The 21,503-nt window shown below is 40.9% G+C and overlaps 2 protein-coding genes across 5 annotated transcripts in view; one reads left to right on the forward strand and one right to left on the reverse strand.

Annotated features, from left to right (window-relative positions):
- ica1 (islet cell autoantigen 1) lies at positions 1-13,139 on the forward strand. The gene is made up of 13 exons (XM_041942681.1): positions 1-82; positions 1,998-2,027; positions 2,141-2,312; positions 2,957-3,029; positions 4,961-5,084; positions 5,592-5,790; positions 6,323-6,448; positions 6,885-6,983; positions 7,100-7,194; positions 7,381-7,427; positions 7,770-8,030; positions 10,084-10,173; positions 10,384-13,139. The coding sequence occupies exons 2-13, from the start codon at positions 2,011-2,013 to the stop codon at positions 10,503-10,505; spliced, it is 1,425 nt and encodes a 474-aa protein (XP_041798615.1). The 5' UTR covers positions 1-82; positions 1,998-2,010; the 3' UTR covers positions 10,506-13,139.
- Positions 12,707-21,503, reverse strand: part of LOC121610520 (glucocorticoid-induced transcript 1 protein) — a 20,659-nt gene continuing 11,862 nt past the window's right edge. For 3 of the 4 annotated variants that reach the window (XM_041942677.1, XM_041942679.1, XM_041942680.1), the window contains exons 5-9: positions 19,429-19,554; positions 18,413-18,550; positions 16,582-16,771; positions 15,668-15,788; positions 12,707-15,327 (exon numbers count right to left, since the gene is read on the reverse strand). In XM_041942677.1, the coding sequence (XP_041798611.1) occupies positions 14,976-15,327; positions 15,668-15,788; positions 16,582-16,771; positions 18,413-18,550; positions 19,429-19,554 (927 nt within the window). In that variant the 3' untranslated portion in view covers positions 12,707-14,975. The remainder of the gene's footprint in view (positions 15,328-15,667; positions 15,789-16,581; positions 16,772-18,412; positions 18,551-19,428; positions 19,555-21,503) is intronic. The other variant, XM_041942678.1, reaches the window with a different exon arrangement.

Genomic DNA, 21,503 nt, shown 5'->3' on the forward strand with positions numbered 1-21,503 from the left:
CACAGACAGCTGGGCCTGCGGCAGGAGCGCCGATGGGAGGAATATAGACGAGCCTTTTCCTCCATGTTATCAACACGGAGAGGTACGTGTTCGACATCCTGAGGTGTTGCGTTCGTTTCTCTGTTCTTTGCTCTTTAATTCGTTGATATATGTGTTCAGAGGGCGGCGGGGGGGAGAAGCTGCTTCAGTGCGGTGAGTCAGCCGTTGTTTATTCTGGTGCGGCGCGGATGTGTTGTAGCGCACTGTGTAGTGTTCATATCGGTCGATGCTGCTGCGTAATTCCGGTTAAAATGGATATCAGTCTTATCGTATTTCTGCCTTGTAGTAAAGGTGGCGTGAAGCGCATTTATCGCATCACATCCCGTCACATTAAAATGAGTCGTGACGCTCGAGCTGGATGTGAAACGTGGTGATTTTTCCTCCATCTCAGCACAGGTGCTGACAGACAGCAGGTGATGCACCCTCTGGAAACAGGTGGAGGTGTTGTCAGCGTATTAAGCTCTGATGTTGTCTGGTTGATGTTAGAAGGCAGCTGGCAGGTAGAAATACAAATAAGACCTCAGTCACACCTTATTATGACTCCCAGCTGAAGAGGAAACAGGAGCAGAGGTCAGTCATCACACCTTAACATGCTCCAGTCAGTCACTCTGACTCTCCTCTTGCATCAGGGACTCATTCAAGCACAATTTTCAGCTATTAAGTATCTAAGTATTTCCATTTACGTTATAATTATACTCCACTACATTTTTGAGGCGAATACTGCACTTATTACTCTACTTTATTTATTCGACAGCTTTAGTTGCTGGCAGATTTAGATAAAAACTACAAAATATGAATCAACTAATAAATTAAGATGAATTATTGTAGGTTAAGCTCCCCAGCAGTAAATGAAGTTATTAAGATCATCTCCACCTTTTCCAGCTGCAACATTAAAGTAATAATTATAGTATAGTGACTAATTATAATCTAATAATATATACGATTCTGAAAGAGGTCATACTGCATAATGAGTACTTTGGTACTTTAAGCATATTTTGATGCTAATTCTTTTGTACTTAAGTAAGAATGCAGGACTTTTAGTTGTAAACCAGTGTTGTTACAGTGTAGTATTTCTACTTTTACTTCAATAAAATATATAAATACTTCTTCCACAACTGAAGGTATTTAAACACGTGTCATGTGTTACTGGATTTGTGTGGTCTTGTAGTGATCGCACAGTAGCTGTTAGTGGCTCAAAGCAAGTTGAAGACAAATAAAGAAAATTAGCGTCTGAAGTTTTTGTTTGATGCGTTTGAAGAGTTTTGTCTGGTATAATAGTGATTACTATGATGAACTTTATATAAGCTTGAAAAGCAACATGCAGCCAGAGCAGGGATGTGAGGATCTGAAATATGATCGTGTTTCTTCGTTCCTGTTTAAACTCTGGCAGCTGATGTTTGAGTGAACTTTAAACAGGATAGACAGATCCTTTTAAGGCCATTATATTTAAAGCCGGTTTGATTATTTTATAAGTCCTTTATACATTTGTCACACTGTGACACATTAGAAAAATACTCTCGCTACCTTTACGATCTTGACTTCAAGGCTATTTTCTCTGGAGAGTTTGGTACAGTTTGTGAATTGAGATAGATGAACTTGAGTACGGTCAAGAAAAAGTGACATCTGGTCCCCCTCAAAATGGTGATTTCACCTCCAGTGTCTCCCAAAGACATAAAATGAAGATACAAAACAAGAGAGAACAACTTTCAAATCACCTCTCAGCCAGCTTTTATCAACAAGTCAGTGATCTAATTAAAACAAATGTAGAATTAATATGTCAAAACAACTTAGATATTGACAATGTTACATGTGAATTGCAACATTTCAGTTTTAATTAAAACACAGATTGCAATGTTCAAACTGTCCCCAAGCCCGCGTCATAGCTCGCTACATAGCTACATGTTCATCCCTTCACCTGTTATCCAGTAGGAATCTAAGATGCTCTGCTTTGTCCACAGGTAATCCTGAAAAATGGAGGGAGGAAATTTGTGAGTATACCTCTGCATTTACACTCAGTTTCACACCGATCAATGAGTTCTTCCCGATCATTACGGGAGAGGGAAGCGGTCACAGCATCGGTCCAACCCCTGTGTCATTGCAGCGGCTACTCCCGAGACTATCTGGACCGCTTCATCCAAAGCCAAGACTCATCTGTGGTGAACAAGTTCCAGCAGAAGTACTGGAAAACCAAACAGACGCTCATCAAGGTCACCGGGAAGAAAGAGGACGAACATGTGGTGGCGTCAGATGCGGATCTGGATGGCAAGCTGGAGGTGAGGAGCGGTGTGAAAGTGTTGGGGCTTGTAGTTTTACAGCATGTTAAGTGACTCGGGGAGCAGAGAGTCAGGTTCGGCTACCACAGACCTCCATCATGTCACGGGAACATTAAGGAACACTGGAGATACTTCCCCTCCAGTGGACTCTGCAGTGACTAAAATGGCTTTTTGATTCACACTGCGCCAGCATTTGCTCGAGGCTCGAAACTTACATTAGGCAGCCTCTCTAACCTCCATCATCTGTGCCTCCGTTTCATGAGTGAATTTAATGGCTTAAATCGATACCTCATAAAAGCTGGAACCCTAATTTAGGCCAGGTCCTCGATGAGAATGGCGATAAACCATTCAGAACTGGATATCTACATAGCAGATCAGAGCTCATGTTTTAAAGTGCTGATGTGACATTTTAGCACCTCCATTTTTACCCCATGACGGCGTTAATGTTGTATCACATCCACTGTGTAGTTGTTGAAATCAATAAAGTATTATAGACTTCCATAGATATCTGTGGTTTGTCTTGAAAGTAAGAGTTACCTCCCGGCACATTCAGACAGTGTAGTACACAACACGTCTTACTTAAGGGAGGATAAGTACAATGACCAGGCGGTTTCTGCTTGACTTGGTTTTCTCCTGCTCTGCAGGTCTTCCACTCTATCCAGAGAACATGCATGGAGCTGCTGAAGGTCATCGAGCAGTACCAGAGGAGGATCTGCCGTACGTTCAAACAAACTGCTTAAGTATTTGGTGGGAATAGAAACTCTGCATCACAGAGTAAAAAGTGAACTGTTGATAGAGTGGGTCACATCAGTGCTCCAGTGGGTGCTTTGTTTAAGAGTTGTTAATATTATATCTCATTCAGGAGAGGACCGACTTCAGACTAAAACACAAATATCTGTTCATCAGTTTTTCACCATTATCCAGATGTGTTTCATGGTGGCTGCAGGCTAATCGAGGTAGGCCAGCCTTCTTTCTTCCCAGCTACATCCTCCAGGTTCTCCAGGGGGATCTTGAGGGAGACTCATGGGATCCTGTTTAGCATTCCTGGATAATGTCCACAAGGTGGCATCCAGGAGGAACTGTGAACCACTTCTGGTTCTCTGAAAAGGAGTGGCAGCTCCGAGCTCCTTCTGGCTCTCTTAAGCCACTTTAACACAGACAATCCCTGAAATGTTCAGGAACATTTCCTGCATGGGGTCATGTGGTCAGTGGGAGCAGGGATCAATATTCAGGGAAATCTGTACGGCCAATTTCCCACCTCAAGACCTAGCAACGTTTCAGCCAAAGTGCTGATATGGCTGTGGTGTGAATGAAAGCATTAGCATTGCAGGGACAAGCAAGTGAAGGATTACGTATGTCTGACAAGGAGCAAGTGAACCAATCACAAGACTCCACAGATGACATATTGGAATGGTGACTTGTTTATTGTTAGTAAAGCACAAAAAAAATTACTTGGTGCAAGACGAAAATGTTCCTGAACATTGCTGAATTTGTGAGTGGTGAAAATCACCAGCAGTGCCTGAAAGGTCCCAGTAATTTACCGGGAACTACGAGTGAAAGAGGCTTTAGCTCATCACCTGTCTTGTCCTGAAGGTGGAACTGAGACACCATGTGAAGAACTTAGTTCAGGTTCAGTTTGCTGGGTCCACGTCTGTCTGGTATCTTCCTTCATGACCTGATCCAACTCATCAGATGACATCTCTCTGTCTTCACCAGATAAGATAATATGATTACAGGGCTTTTAGCCTAAGGTGATCCAGTACCAGCTGCACTTGTGAACTACTTCGTGCTGCAATGTCACGGTTGTTAAGGATGGTGCAGGACCAAAACATCACTTGAGTTCAGAACCGGTGGGCACGTTTTTCCTATTACCACCATCTCTGTTCAAGTTATGAATTGGATCAGACAAACTGGTCAACAAGGTAATGTTAGCATAGCAAGCTATGTTCACACGATAGCAAGAAGACAAGGAACAGGGTTTGCTGGTCCAGCTGTGGTGCAGTTTGACCAGAAAGGCACATGGTAGACACGGTAATGGAAATCATTGGGGATGTTGTTACCAAGTGACGGTCATCATGGTATGTAGTAAAACCAGTTTACTAGAAAACCTTTAGTAAAAGCTTGCCTAAGTTTAACTCGTTGTAACTGCTTCATGTCAGGACTAGGTCTGGCTACTTGCTCCATCAGTGACGTGACATTTTAAAGGGGTCTCAGTAAATCACGACTCCTGGTCCTGGGTGGCTGGCCCCTGCGGCCCCACGCTACTTCTTCAGGCTGAGACTGACAGGCCTGGCCACCAAGAAGTCACCCGAGGGCTGCCCTCCATCATAGTCAGACCCCTCTCCTGCTAACAATTTGTCTTGAGAGACCCTACGTGGAGCTGTTGCCCACAACAACATAGCACCCACGGTCACACAAACTCCCCCCAACAACGATAAGGTGGCACTGACAGTATGCATTCATTTACAGGGCTATTTGTGATTAAGATACAGAGGTGAATATCAATGCTAATCAGAAAACTCATCCACTCCAGTTCACCTAGTTTGGATGGCTAAGTTTCATTTTATCCGATTAAATCTGCAAATCAGGTTTTCTAAGTTTGTACAAGATTGAATCTTAAGACTGAATTTAACATCTGTACCGTGCAGTTCTTTCCCAAGAGGAGAACGAGCTGGGCCGTTTCCTGCGCTCACAGGGCTCGCAGGATAAAACCAGGGCTGGAAAGATCATGCAGGCCACAGGGAAAGCACTCTGCTTCTCCTCCCAACAGAGGTAGGAAACACAGGAAATAAATCAGCAGTGTGTGTTTGACAGATCGACGCCACATCCTTCTGAAACATCCACATAATTCACATGAAAGTTACAGCTGCACAAGAAATAGTTTTATATTTTTGTCTTTTTGTAAAAGTGAGTCAATTTTCAGGTAACTAGAAAAATGAGCCACAACAACCACTCAGTGACTGATAATACAGTGAAGTGTTGCATTATTATAATAGCATCAGCAAGAGGATCGGTCGCCTCTACATAATGCCAGTGATTTAGTTTCTCCGTCTGCTTGTTTCTCAAAACTAAGACCTTGATTGAGTCTATTATTTGGTTTTGGGAAGACTTTCAAGCTTTTGGCCTGTTTTTTTTTAATGTGGGACCTTTTGGTGTTGTAAAGCATTTTCTTTGCAACGTCAAATTATGAGTGTACTGTGCACTATAAAGGCAAAAATAACTGCGTATGACCATCTAGTAATGTCGCCTTAATACTTGATTTAACCCTACATCCTACAGGCTGGCTCTGAGGGCCCCTCTGTGCCGTTTGTACCAGGAGGTGGAAACGTTTCGCTATCGAGCGATCTCGGACACGTGGCTGACGGTGAACCGAATGGAGCAGTCCAGGACTGAATACCGTGGAGCGTTGCTTTGGATGAAGGATGTGTCTCAGGAGCTGGATCCAGACACACATAAACAGATGGAGAAATTCCGCAAGGTTTGTCTGTCACACAGACATTTTACCATATTATAGCAGAAAGCACAGGTGTAACTAATAACACAGGTAATTCCACTTAGTTTTGCTTGTTCCATGGATCTGAGAAGAACAAATTGTTAGTTGCTTCTGTGCTTTCCCTGCTATGACAAATCAGCGTTTTGTGCATGTATATATCTGTGCACTGGTGGTAAGACACTGTATTTGTACACATTATATAATACATAATTCTGCAAATTAATTTTACATAATAAATGAGTAACTGACTTATTGTTTCAGTTCCAATTTGCCGCAGTACCTAAGATTACACAAACAGCATTCATTAGAAAAAAACTATTACAAAAATGCCACTAGAGGGCAGTACACACCATCAAATAGAGGTCCGTTGGTTCTAACCACAACTGCAAGAACCCAGCATGCTTTAACCTGCTTCACTTGCACAAACCTGAACTCCAGTGTTTGTTTTCAACGTTCAAACCTGCCTGATACACAATACTGGCTGCTTATCTCCATTTCCTTGTCTACTATGTCTCAGGTTCAAGCCCAGGTGCGCACAACCAAAACAAGCTTTGACAAACTGAAGAATGATGTCTGCCAGAAAGTGGACCTGCTGGGAGCCAGTCGCTGCAACCTCCTCTCTCATGTTTTAACAACATACCAGGTACACCACAAATCCCAGCTGTTTGCATTCCACTCCTGTGATCTGAAATAGTGTGTTTTCAATGACTCTACCACATGCGGTGAAGGCAGGAAGGAAGAGAACCATGAAGGGAACAAAAAAATACAAGACATTGCATGGAGATTTAACTATCAGACCATGTGGGGAGTAATGGTGGGCAATATGGCCCAAAAATAATGTCACAATGTTTTAGGTTTCTGCTGTAATGATATGCTTAATATGACAAAGTACAACTTGCCAAAGATTCTCTGTTGAGTCAATGTAGTTTGTCTGCTTGGTTTAGAGCTGACAATAGCTCTCGCATGTACGATGTCATTATGTCAACGAGTCGTAGACAAGAGAAATAAATGAACTGATGTGAATTATTACTAAACACAACCAGCTGAATGTGCTGCCTCGACTTGCTCTGCTGTTTCAGACGACACTTTTGCACTTCTGGGAGAAGACGTCCCACACAATGGCAGCCATTCATGAGAGCTTCAAGGGCTGTCAGCATTATGAGTTCTCCACGCTGAAGGTCTGCGAGCATCTCGGCCTGCACAGATGAGATCTGAACTCTGACACTGCTCAAAGTAGCTCTGCATCTCGAGAAGAGGCGGGCAATTATAACTGGTGACTTGACTATTCTTTCAGACTTTACAAGACCCCATGGACAAGCTGGCTAAGAAGAAGGGGAAGAAGAAAATAAAGGCAGAGGACGGAAAGAAAGCAGAGACCACAGACGACCAGTGAGTTATGTCATCTTGATCTTTGCTCATGCAGGTAGACCAAACACATGCATGCCAACAGTGAAAGCTGAGAACATGTTTTTGCACAATGAAGCGGTCGGAACATAAACGCAGTATTTTCACACAGCTGTTGCCTTGCGTATGTGCAAAATGTCATAAACTGATATTCTGTTATCATATTTCTAGACTCATCTCATTAGTAAATGAGAACACCAGCAATGAGACCAGAAAAGGTAAAAAATACTGTTTAATTTATGAAACTGTGTTTTTATAGTATTACATCCTATACAAAGACATGCTATTATTTTCTGTTTTGTCTATAAAAGGTCCAAAAATTTGTATCATAGAGCTCAAAGCAAAGTATTAAAGTTTCAGTTCATAATACAAAGAAATTAAATTCATATTTGAATATCATTTAAGACAAAGAAAATAAGCAAATAAACACTAATAATCAATGAACGCTCTTACTTAAAAATAAAAAATAAAGGAAATCATCAGTAACATTACTGTATTGTTGTTATATATCTGTGTTATTGCTTTAGTCCTCTGATAACTCTTCCTGCTGATCATTCTAGGGAATGAAGATCCGGTCTCTGCCTGTCCGGAGTTAGAGGGAGAGGAGAAGGACAGCATGGCCTTACTGAATGAGATCCTGGGCGGCATGTCTGTGGACGAGGGCGACTTCTCTCGAGAGTGGACGGAAGTGTTCGGAGAGGCCGAGGACACGAGCGCAGCATCAGGTAGACCAGCGGAGGCCCAACAAAAGGAAAACTCCTTCTTTCTGCCGTCTCAGCTGCTGGACCAGAGCTTGAATAATCTACAGTCTTCCCTCTCAGGTCAGTATATAAGAGTCTGTGTGTGCATGTGTGTCTGTGTGAGCCAGAGAAGAGGTACATAAAACCAAAAAGCTGTTTAGTTGTCAAAATAATGAGTTTTTCCCTATCAAAATGAGACCAATTAAGGTTTCCACCAGCAGGAGAACTTCTCTTCTAGCTGAAGTCATGCAAACGCGTAATAAATATGAAAATCTGAATTAAATATGCCTGAAAACTAAATTCGTTACACAGTTTTTCCATGGATGAGTGCATTAACAAATGCGCAGCTAAAATTAGCTGCTTTCCCCCATTGTAGCTAAATATTTCCACTCAGGGAGAAAAGTGGCTTCAAAGCGATTTATCGAACCCACGTCTGTCAAAGTAATAGAAGGAGGCCATTATAACATGGCAATTAGATTTGCTTACCCATAGGTGGTTGCCAGCGACTTTCCATTTCTTCTGGGCTTGGGCACTGGCTGCTAACACCTCATCTGGTTTTGTTGGTTTGGTTTTGCCCATTTCCATCTTAAAGGGTTGTGAGTAGCCCCACTATAAAGCTATAAAGAAATGAGACCTACGCTATGTATGTATTTCCTCGGTGGAATTACGAAACTAGCATTTTAGTGTTAATCAGTGTAATATAACAGGAAAGTAAAATATAATTTCTGCATGGTTCAAAGCCACAGCGTAGGAAATATCCCTTTAGTTCCACAGTGATCATCGATAAGAACAATATTAGAAAGAAAAATCACAATGACGTCTCAGGAACCGTCAACAGAATTCAATCAGAACTGCACAGAACTTGGTTAAAGTGTAGAACGATTTTAAAGAACTGAATGAGCACGAAGCCAATTCAAGCTGCAATCGGTCTGCAAGTGCAGGTAGGAGATCACACAGCTGGGGCTGACTTATAAGTGCAGAAGAACTTTTGGCAACATGCAAGGAAAACCGAGAAAAATATCAGGTGCACGCTCCAAACAGATTTAGCACTTACAAATCTGCCTCGGTGCTCTCAAAACACTCACTGATTTACACTCAGATTAATTTTGCTGTTATGTATTAAAATGGAAAAAGGCTGCAGATGTTCAAGAGCTGTTCATGAGAGTCATCTGGGCAGGAAGGAGCTTGCTTGTTCAGGAGGTTGATCTTGAGAATGTAAGGACCAGAGGTTTTTAGCCGTTATCAAAGATCTTGCAGAAAGAACAGCAAAGGTGCAGAACTCGTCAGATTTTAGTGATATGACGGTCAAAGAAGCAAGAAGCAGCGGAGACCAAAGCTCACGGCCTCAAATTAATCTTGACTGGAGCCCAAAAAAGGCAAATCCTGGAAGGAGTTGGGTTCAGAGAGTCAAATAAACATGACTGATTCTTGACTATAGAGCCATTGGCTTCAGACCAAGAATGTGAAACAAAGCTATAACAAATCTTGAAGGAAGAAAAACCCCAAATCCTCAAGAGTCGAGCACATTAAGATGGAGTCACACACAAAGCATTTAAACTCAAACGACTGACAACAATTCTAAGATTTTTAGCCTTTGCACTCAAGACAAAAAAAACTTTATTCATTCAAAGTTTCTGCTTCCACACCGGGGCTTGCTCCAATAAAGGGAAACTACTCAAGGATGCTGAAGCTGAAATACCATACAGACTAATACACAAAAATATCCAAAGGCGTCAAAAGTCTGTTTGGTCATGTAAGCCTGCTGGACTCATGTGTTTGTATTTGGGGTTTTGATTGTTTGTCACAAAGCACAGCATCAACAGCACGTACCAGTGTCTTCCCTGGTGGTATCTAGTGCTGCTACATTCTCTTTTTTCTGGATACACAAAGGATGAAAGCAAAAATAAATGTGCCTGAAACAAGACCTGAAAGTTGTAATTGCAGCTTTTGGCCTGTATTTAAATATCCACTAATGATGTCAGACGCGATCCTGCCGTGATGTTTGCGTGTCTGTTACACAATATCCGTCCACATCAGCAGTGTGCGAGAGGGTGTGATGATTTATTTGTTGAATCATGCTTTGGCACGTCAAGCGTCCCCTGTTGATTAATCTAAATCTGCGTCTCCGTTTCAGATTGGGCCGGGATCGTTCCACAGCCCGTCGCCCAGGCAACAGAGCACTCATCTGGAGCCAATCAGAACCCTTCTAAGCCAGCAGTGAAAGGTAGGAGCGGGCCAAATGAGCAAAACATATGAAAAGACTTGAAAGAAAACGAGACGTGTCCAACTGAAACCTGTGTTTATGGGAATTTTCAAAGGATTTGTGGGCAGTTTCCATTCAGAATTTTGGATCTCAACCAGATGGAGACAGAGGTGTTTATATTTTCACCATGTCTTTAAATGTAAAGCAGTCCTTTGTTAACTCATTTTACAGAGACAGCAGGGACGTCCAAAGACCTCTCAGCATGGTTCAACCTGTTTGCTGACTTGGACCCCCTCTCCAATCCCGATACGGTCGGCAAAACCGGCACAGAGCACGAACTTCACAACGCATAGTTCTTCCTCAGCGTCATGGTGATCTGAAATGGGCGCCTTTGTTAGTGGGTACAGCAGAATACAGCTGCCACCGCGACCAGAGACGAATCTGATCAGCCACTCGGTGGAAATCAACTTGAGATAGAGCTGAAAATTATTATTCAATGATTTCCAATTGTAGAAAAAGTACTGACACAGTGTAAAAATACACTGTCAGAAGTCCTGCGTTCAAATTTTTACTTAAGTAAAAGTACAACAATATAAGCATCAAAATAAACTTATAGTAGCAAAGTACTCAGAATGGCCCTTTTCAGTATTGGATTAGAATTACTGATGCATTAATGTTGCAGCAGGTAAAGGTGGAGCTAATTTTAATTGATTTATATACTGCTAAGACGTTCGTCAATGCCCCACCCCCTCTGGGGATCAATAAAGTTTTAGCTTAATCTATAATATTACATCATAATTTACTTGTTGATTATATTTTGTACAATAATCTGAATCTGCAAATAACTAATTAATTAAATAACTAAAAAAAAAAGTTATCGATTGAATATAGTGGAGTAAAAAGTACAATATTTGCCTCTGAACTGTAGTGGAGTATTCAGTGGCAGAAAAGGGAAATACTAGTAAGAAGTACTTGAGTAAATGTACTGAGTTAATATCACCACTGGTTATTATACTGGTCATTCACTGCTCATTTTCAAGCCAAAATGCCAAATATTTGCAGGTTCCAACTATAATATGTACTTTTCTTTATCAGATGCGGGAGTAAACTGAACATCTCTGGGAAAATCAAGCATATTCAATACGTCATATAATGGACATGTTAATCAATAATGAAAGCAGTCAATAGTTGCAGCTCTGCTTGGATCTATTTCTTGTTAGAACAATATATAAAAGGTCATGTATTATAATGACTGTACTATGATTAGACATGTTTCTAAAGATATTGTGAATTGTCGTACAAGAAGAAAGTTAAGTTAAACAAAAAAGGCTGGTACAACAACATTTAATGCAATCAAAGCATCTTATTATTAGAATAATAGTCATTTTGCTGTTATTGCAATAAACAGATCTAATTTTTTGTCTCATGGTGGCAGTGTTAGCGCTGCTGTAAGTGTCCCACTAACAACTACAGCTCTCGTCCTTTCCATTGTGAAAGAAATGAAACATTTACAGGAAGACCTTATTAAGCCTGTTGGCTTTTCCACTGGGTTAAACGTTTAATGTTTAGCATGGATACCTCAGTATGAGTTTGGAACAAGAAGCCTTCGACATTAGCTGCCTTGGAAATCTGTGGTCTCTAGTAGCACTCATGCTTTATTTCTGATCCTCATTACTGAAGATTTCAAACAGGCAAAAAAACTGCATTGTGAGATAAAACTGTGGAAAGAAAGCAAACACGACAAAGATCACAGTGCAATAGTCCATGTGTTTACAAAATAATGCAACATGGGTGAGTGAAGTGAATGCAGTCACAGAGAAATATTCAAAAACTGATCAGTTCAACACTCCAAGCCGGTTAACTGATCAGAATTATTGGCATAAGGGTGAAGTTTCTTTCTTCAAACAGCAACGAGGTTTCCTCCTTAACATTTATGTTTTATTTGTTGGCTTCATGCTGTATTTGTGATCCCCTTTTGAACATATTCCAAAACTGAAAACACACATATCGCGTATTTAATTATTGCATGTTGCATGCCTTGTTTTCTGCCATCATGTAAAAGTGTGATCGAATGAACAATAAGTTTCTATTAATGTGAGATTTTTCATCAATGTTCTTTATCGTTTCACACAGATTTAGCTCAGTTCTTGGCTTTTTTGGGTAATAAAACGCAGTTTTCAGTGTATTGTTTTCAGAACCAAACTAAATGGGAAGTTTGATAATCATGAAAATAGTGATGATTTTGATTTTGACTACAATGCTGCATAAATTGAATCAGAGTAAATGCCTTAATCTAATCATAAGTCAGTAATATAGAACCTCATCATAATTATTATTGGGTATATTACAAGTGATAGTGGATTTATTTTGTTGTACTTAGCCTTGTGTCATTTTTGATGTTCAAGCCATGTGACATTTGTTAATATTTAATCATAACCAAATACATTGATTGCCTTACCTTGACTCCTATTTGTATATAAACGCCATGCTTCTAAAAAATGATGTTATTAGTTGATGTGTCCGCCTTGGAAAAGATTACATACCAATCCAAAAATGAGATTTTTTGTTTTCTTTATTGAAAAACACACAAGATCTACATAAAAATGCGTAATACATAGGAGAACTGAATCATCATTGCCAAACATGGCAACTATTTCATAACTGCACTGCACAATGAGCTAGTGAATAAAATCAGAATAAGAATGATTGAAACTCTTGGAGCTGCAAGCAGAAGAGAGTATCTCAACTTAATTTGTGTGGAATGTGTTGCATATTGTTCATATTTGTGTTTCTGTGTGCAAGTGGCTTGATTGACCAACGTTTTGGAATGACATTTACTAGCTTACTAAATCAGTCATGTTTTCTTTTTCTTTATGTGCTGTTGAAACAACTTGTGCAGGCAATGTTAGGGCACATCTGGTTGGATACTGAGCCAAACTGTTTTACACAAAAAATGTTAGTGTAGCTTTACTTCAAACAAAAATCAATTGCACACTCAAGTTCTGATTGTTTTAACTTACAAATTGGTCTAAAATAAAAATAGTGATTATCGTCGAACTTCCAAATAAGTGCTTCAGCTTGGTTTAACAATTATCGCCTGTGTTTGAAACACTATGAACCAGTGTTTATTAGGGTTGCAGCGGCATACACATTTCACAATGCACTGTGAACATTGACAGTTATCCCATTTATATCTGCTCATTGACAGTATTCAATTCTACTGTACTAGTTTTACTGGGAAAAAAAAACTTCAGATTTCATTCCTTTAAGGTTCATTTTCACTGATAATAATAATAATTATAATAATAATTGTGCAATACAGCATACTGTGAAAATATACCAATGCAACCCTAGTGTTTAAATGTTGCTGAAATCTTTATTTAAAAAAAACAAAACAAAGTGCACGTTAACGTTCTGCTTCTGGCACAAAAATGGTGCCTCTCTTGTCCCAAACACGTGACCCGCCTTTCATTATTTTGTAATTTGCTTTGGTACATATTTAACAAAGGGGCGAAACAAACGACATATTTTGTCAACTTCTCAAATCAGGAGGGTGTAGCTTATGTAGCTAGTTGCATTTACATGAGTAGTCACGGTTGACCGATGCAACAGCGATTTCTGGAATGTGTCATAGCACCTGAAACTCTAACCTGAACAGGTTAATGCAAAAGTCATCTGTCACAAGCTGTGACATCAATCAGTTGATTCAGTCCGTAATAACTTCCCTCTCCAGGGGAAAAAAAATAAAACATTTCTGCAAAAGACTGGAATGTCTTTCTGTAGAATAAAGTCATAAACACTGGGGAAAGGCAACATAGTCCAAGCAAGTACATTCCACATGACCTGAGTTATTGTTCTGTGTAGTGTGGGGCAATAGAACAAGGCAATGGGGGAATTGTGTGCTTTGTGATTGGTTATTTGGTCACTGAAAAACAGCTGATTTGCATTTTGTGTTCAGCTAACCAAATTTTAATAGTGACCAGACTAGAAATGCAGATCTGCATCTTTGTAAGCCTGTTGGGTGGAGCCTGCACTCCAGCAACTGCTGGTTTCACATAGACACTGTGCTACGAATACTTAAAAAAGAAAACGAAAAAATAGGCCGCGGCCTGTATCATTCTGAGCCAGGTCTTAACAAGTGCAAACACTGTGGCGGGGCAATGTATTCTGACTGTAAGACATCCTGATATGTTTAAAATATGAATCGAGCATTTCCCATCTTGTCAAAAAGCTTATGTGTATGCACTTTAGATGTTAGCTTGTTGAACACTGAACAGCTAATAAGCTGGTTAGATAACATGAGTAGATTGTGTTTCTTTGATACCTCATAACTGTCTATTGTGAAAGATTTTTCCTTTTTATTTCTCTTGATAAACTGCAGGCACTACGTAACATCATAATTTGAGCAGAAATTTCTATTTTTTGCAAACAAAAGCAAAGCTATTTTGTTATGGGTGTTGTCACCGTACAGAGGAGAAGGCTAGGTTAGTGATGGGTGAAGGGAGGCTCTGCCCAAGGTCAGCAAACTCAGCGATCAAACCATCAAGTTTTCTTAGTAAAACGTCCCCGGCAGCGGGACAAACACCGGGATCGAGCGGAAATGCTTGTGCAGCGGGATGCTGGTACCATTATCCTCCTACGCGTTTGTCATTTCTAGACCTTGGGCGCTCCCTGCTGGCTAACATTAGGATTAACGGAGTGCAAGGGTTTCTTTTTTTTTTGCTTTTTTTTGCTTTTGTTTTTTTCCTCTTTGCTTTAAAACCATACCGCTAACCAGCTGAAATGTTTCAGCTGTGGGTGGTTTGGTCATGAATACCTGAGGACTAGCTGGTGAGGAGTACTTGTGCTGAGCCGTCTTCCCCCACGTCTGTGTCGGGGTTCTGGCTGTCTGTGCTGTTGTCTGTGTTTATGCCTGTGCTTGTGTCGGTGCTCCAGTCAGCTGAGGCTGGAAAGGTAGCTAGTGGTGCAGTGGGCAGAGTCGAGGTCACCTGAGGCCCTGGGCTGTCGTTGCCATGGAGACCGGGGTTGGTGGAGGAGCAGGACAAGGGAGAGACTGGGGAGAAGAGGGAGGAGCAGAGGAGTTTGACGGGGCAGAAGGCAGAGCCCCTGGGAATGAAGTTCACCTTGTTTTTGTCAGGGCACGAGAAGAGAGGGAAGCCTTTCGATTTGCCGGACCTGAAGACAAAAGAAGTGGAGCTCAGTATTTTTGCTCGTTATTTTCCATTTCTGTGACTGTTCTGATTAAATGAAAGTTGTTTATCCTACACAGCCATTTTGCCCTCATCCCTGCCTCCCACAATGCAAATAAGCTCGTTAGCTTTGTTGTACCATCCTCTAACAGGATCTCAGAGAACGTGTACAGTAAATTCTGTTGTTTTTCTTTTAATGATTCGCACACACAGTTTCTCGCACAGCAGACAGAGGCACAATCATGCAGTGGCAAAGTGTCAAACATGAGGGTGCATTTAAAAAAAACAAACAGATCATAAAATGAAAAACAAGAAAAAATACTTACACCATCTCCTCAAACACTTTGACCCTCTCACAGCCCTCTGGAGGTTCCCGTTTGAACATGTAGCTGTTGTTAGGTTTGGGAGAAGTGGCAAACTTGGGCAGAGGAGAACTGCACACATTGTCTGAAAACACAGTAAAGAATAGAACATGTTATTATAACATACTGCTTTTGTAGTTATAATGACATAAACATAGGGAAAGAAAAAACTTTGATTACTGACTCTTAGGAGCTGCAGCACAAATTGCTATATAAGAACTTCGCCTGAATACAATCTAAAACTGGGAATATTATGATTTCAATCAAACAGTCTGATCAAAGAACAATTTGATGCAAGCTTTGATTACCTAAGTGAAAAGTATTGTGGTTCAATACCCTGTGCTAGCTTTTTGTGTTTTTTTGAGATGCATGAAAGCAATGAAATCAATAAAACTCCTTACCACTAATGTCTTAAAAAGAGTAACGCTACTGATTTAGCATTGCATTCCTCAAACTATCAGACTCAATTTGGACAGTTTAAAAAAATGATCAAACTGATGCAGAAGAAGCAGAATCATCATCTTTTTTTATTCCACGCTCTCTTCTTCTTCCTCCTCTCGTAAAAACCAAGTGCCTACATTACAGTACAATGCAACTCAACCCCAAGCCCTTAATGATGAGGAGCAGGCTGCAACATCTGGTAAGCTTGTTTCTTTCCAACCACACACATTTTTTTTTCTTTTCAAAAACGTGTAGTCTTCAGCCCCAAACAACAGTGACACCACTTGAGGTAATTTAGCAGATGTTACGCAACTCCCGTCATACAACTTTTATCACATAGCCACACTGCCCTGTAGACCTGTAGACAAACTGAAAAATGAAGGAATTCCCCTTCAAGGCACTGACAATAAAGCTGCATCTGTCAAACAAAGGCACACCTTTGTCAGTTTCCTCTGCAGAACAGGGGCTTCCATCAGGGGAGTGGAGGTGGTCAGAGCTGCAGGCGCGGGGCAACGGGCTGGAGTCACCACTCGAAGGGGCTTGTGTGTCCGTGTCACGTGTGTCGCCACTGTGGTTGTAGTGATGCGGAGGGAAGGGGGCGCGGCGGCCATCCACCACATCCATGGCCTGTGAGGCGGAGGAGGTGGTGTAAGGTTATGCATTAACGTACATGGATCCTAAAATGGCAGAGTGGTGGTGCTTAGTGTTTAAAGAGAATCATAACTCAAACGGTCACATCCGATCACCCGTAACAGCGGGTGTCCTTGAAAAACTCCCGTGAACTGAGCAGCTAGCTGCTTACTCATTGGATGATGTTGTTCTGGGTTAACAGCATCAGTTAAACTGTCCTAAATCCAAGAATGACTGCAACTGAAAGACCTCTGGTGTGTTTGTCTGTCTGCTTAAAGGGCAAATGGAGAAGCAAACACCACACCAGATGGTAATACTTGACAGTAGACGAACAGTGTGAAGTGCAGACGTTGTGCTTTGGCACAGCTGATTCAAATGGCAGAAAGGGGAAAAAAAGGCTTGGTGCACAGCAGGCTGTAAATCTGTAGTGGTGTGTGTGTTTGTATGTGTGTTTAAACTCGGAGTGTGTCTCTGTGACTTTCTAAGAGGGTAGCTTTACAGACCTGCCTGGGTTTACTCCCCCACATCAGACAAGATTTATGTGCACCCTCACCCCGAAGCGATTTAATTCAGTGTGAGTGGGAATACATTCTGTCCGACAGTATGGTGCATAATGCTGCAAGTGGCAACACAAGACTGTGTTTGCGTGCATGCAATACATTTTAAGCACAGTCTAAAGAACAATTTTTTGACCACAGGCATCTTCAATGTGCATAACCGTTAAGTTTGACCGATTGGGCCAGAGAGGCAATGTGTCAACTGACACCTGCAGGACAGTTATGGTACAGTAGTCAGGATGAGCTGAATCAGAGAGCCAGTTTGATAAACGTGTCATCAACTCTGTGAAACAGCACATAGCTTTATCTTAACTAGTCGACACACTACAGACGGCGTATGGTTGCACGTGTTTGCCGTGCATTATTCACCATCTGCGTGTGTTGCCCTTTAGTCTGAATATTAAAAGACGGTCAATCTACTTAAAAGTGATGGCGAGTCCCAATCCTGTGTTTTGGTTTTGATGCAGATGCAGTTTTGTCTATATTTGCATCACAGATTGTGGCTTTTGCTGCATTCACTCATTGTTAAGACTTGGGAGCCTTTACACAATTTTTTGTAACCAACCTCTCTCTCTCTTTCGATACATATATTGTATATACATATGTATATATACACACAGACAGACACACACACACACACACATATATATACAGCTAGATAGAGAGAGAGCTGCATTGACTGCATTTCATTTATACACTAAACTGACAGCATGAGTGGCTTTGCAGCTATTTTGGCACCATTTTGTTGACAATTATGCAGTTCTTTTTTTGTCAACAGAAACTCCTTTATGTTCTACTCATAACAAAACAACGAGGAAGCTGCCATGACAGTTTTTTGGCTGCTCGTATACAGAGTCTGTACTATATGACATGAATCTAGCATTCAACCCAAACCAGAAGACCAAGACTTACAGGACATATGAGTTAGTGTCGGGTAAATTCAGATATAGTCCAAGAAAACTGAATATATACTATGTGATATATACTAATCTCACACATTCGCAGTTCAACAAGCAGTCTGACTAATGAATATGAAAGCAATGAAATTAAAAATGGTTTGGCCTGTTTGCTGGTCCCGTACCTGTATCCCCTGCTCCCAGTCCTCTCTGATAAACACATTTTCTAGCTCGTGGTTGATTCCCTCGACACTGCTCGGCACTCTGCATATGAGGGATTTTGGCACAGGGATTGCCGACAAGGCTGATGAAGTTCCCTTATACTGGAAAGACAGACAGAAATACGTGAAAAATTGTGTACACATCAAAATTTAGATACAAAACCTTGCCTCTCACCGCACAATAAAAGATATTCAGGTCAATTGTGCAATTAAATACGTAACATTGTCATATCCTGGACTCTGTGACAACAAGATCTGCTTGTGTTATCTTGTGTCATTGAATTGTCGCTGATCCAGTTTCATGAGATATTAAATGGGTGGAGGCGTTCAGTTTAAACACATGTTACTGAGGCAGGATTAAATGTCACCAGGAACAAAAACACAGCCATGATTGTGATCTACCACAGGTTGGCATAGGACATAGCGTGTCACTATTTATGTTAATTTTCCCACAGTGGTTGATGTGTTCTGTTACTGGGCATCTGTTAATGACTGAAGAGCAAACAAGGAGAGGCGAGGGCATGTCCAGACACATTCCCCATGAACTTTTTTGAACTTTTGGAACAATTGGTCAGACAGTGATATACATATCACTGCACCACAGTCAAATGCGCATACATACAGCACCACAGTCAAATGCAATAAAATCAACATCATTAATGTGTTTATGATCAATTATGAACCAGACACAATTCTAAACACAAATACAGGCACTTTGACTCTCTAACGCAGAAAGCACCTTGCTTAACCCTGGTAAAATCATATTCAGTGTCCTTATCTTAAACAGCTGTGATACGGCTTGGTCCCCGTCTGTTTCATTTGTATGTTTTCTGCTGGGCTGCTAAGCTACCTTATCATATCACTGCTGTCAGGGTAAAATATTGCATCACCAATGTCAGAGTTAGTTAATGTTTTCACCTGAGAAGTGCATGCCAGTGACTCAGTTTGGCAAGGCATGAATATTGACATGAATAACTCACCTGCGGTTGGCATGCAATGCCATGCTGTGCCTGTTGCGACAGCTGCAGCGAGTTCAGCTCCCTGTCTTTGCTCTGCCGGCTGACCTGTTTGCTGCGCTGCAGCTGCAGTCTCAGTTTAGCGATCTGCTGGAAGAAAAGTAACATCATTTCAGCGAATGACAGATCACAGCAGAGTCGTGAAGGAAATATTTCCGTGATCATGTGACTTTTAACTTTTCCCATCAGTGAAATGAATGAAGCCAGAACATGATGCGCATACTTGCTTCCACGTAGGGCTGCAAGTAAAGATTTCATAATAGATTAATCTGCAAATTGTTTGGTGAAATTAATCATTTTTAGGATGGCTGGGAGGCGTTCTTCTCTGTTGTGACTTACAACATTAATACTGCAGTATTGTTTTTTTTTTACAGAAACATGCACTACTGTGTGCACCAATATAGATTGACTTGAATTGAATAGTGTTGTAGGCTGGTGTAGTGCATAAAATCAGTCATGCATTTCTGGTGATGAGACAAGTTAGGTCAATGGTGGTTTCTGCATCTGGCCCAGTATCAGCCTAAAACAGGATACCCTTTGTGAGCTAAAAAGACGGAGTACTATGCAGACAAAGGTGTGGTCTTCAATGCTGATCTTGTAATCCTGGCAACACAGTCAACAAAGAGACTTGCTTTTTTCCATAGTTGTCCTCCCACACATGTAATCGCAGAGGTTAGGAGAGCTAGAATGCAGTTCACTACATTCACAGAGTGACCACAGCAGTTGATAATGACAAGTCCAGGCAATCCCAATGTAATCTCAGAGGATGAAAAAGACAAGTTATCGTGACTGTACTATGCTATTGATTGTTCAGTTCAAAGTTGAACACTAAATGTTTCTAGCAGGCCGAGTTGTAGCGTACTGCTACAGTTACACTTGCATGTAATTTATGAATTCTATTCTAACAATCAGATTTTATGAGATCTAACTCCTGCGAGTCCGTAGCTGGGAAACAGGCGTCGTGCATGTTTCGTGACTGTAATTATTAAAATCTGTCTATTCCTGTCTTCTCTTTACAGCTGTTGGCATTGTTTAAGTGCAATGTGACTACGGATAGCTTACATTCACACCATGTCCCATTCTATTCACAAGAAAAGCCACTTTAAAAACACTTTAATTTCTCAACTTGATAATTTAATAGTACAGTGAGTAGAATCAAACTCTTTTGCATCCAAATCTACCCGTTAGTAATTACGCCCGGCATGGCCTGAACAAGTGTAACCATAGCCTGGCCAGGTAACATGTCCAGCAAAATAAAAACAAAATTTGCTGCATTCAAAACACATTATCTATCATACCTGTGTATCAATAAGTTGAACTTATTATGAACTTCAATACAATCATCTTTAGCATTTTGGTCATTATGGGTTATGGGTTATTTAAGGAATGTTCTTCTGCATGCTGGTCTTTATACACAGTTAACTAGATTCTTGAAAGTGTACTTGTGAGTCTGTGAAAAGAATATAGTTAGATTGTTTTGGTCAATACTAACAAAACCCTAAGACAGATGTGTGTCATTAATCGTTTGTAACTAAATACCAAAGGCAGTATATACAGTATGTCAGATCTTGCGCTGGAAACAGAAAAATATGAACGTCCATTGTGTTGCAGAGGCATCTGTAAGGTTTTTAAGCAACATGAGTTACCCTCAATCAGTCCACTCAGTGCAACCTAAAAAGGGACCAATATGGTTATTTCACCCTTGACGAGCTCCTGCACTGTCTCTCAAAAACAACAGGCCATAATGAGATGTAAGGGTGCAGCTGAGTGGGAAAACAAGAGGGGAGAAGGAGGTTAAATTTAGACTGTGGTCTGGAGAGTTGGAGAGCTAATAGCTCCATGTGGTCGGCTGGTTGGCCACCAAGCCTAGCAGATAGACAGGAGTGGAAACCAACGTTAAGGACCATAATATTTAGGCTGACCTCAGACCTTGACAAATAAAACACATTTTGAGTAAATCGAATAAACCTCAAAAATGACAAAAACATTTCTTTGAACTGGTTGTGTGAAGGTTTTAAGCCCATCTGGCTACAGTCAGA

Source organism: Chelmon rostratus, chromosome 8, assembly GCF_017976325.1.
Source record: "Chelmon rostratus isolate fCheRos1 chromosome 8, fCheRos1.pri, whole genome shotgun sequence".
NCBI lineage: Eukaryota > Metazoa > Chordata > Actinopteri > Chaetodontiformes > Chaetodontidae > Chelmon > Chelmon rostratus.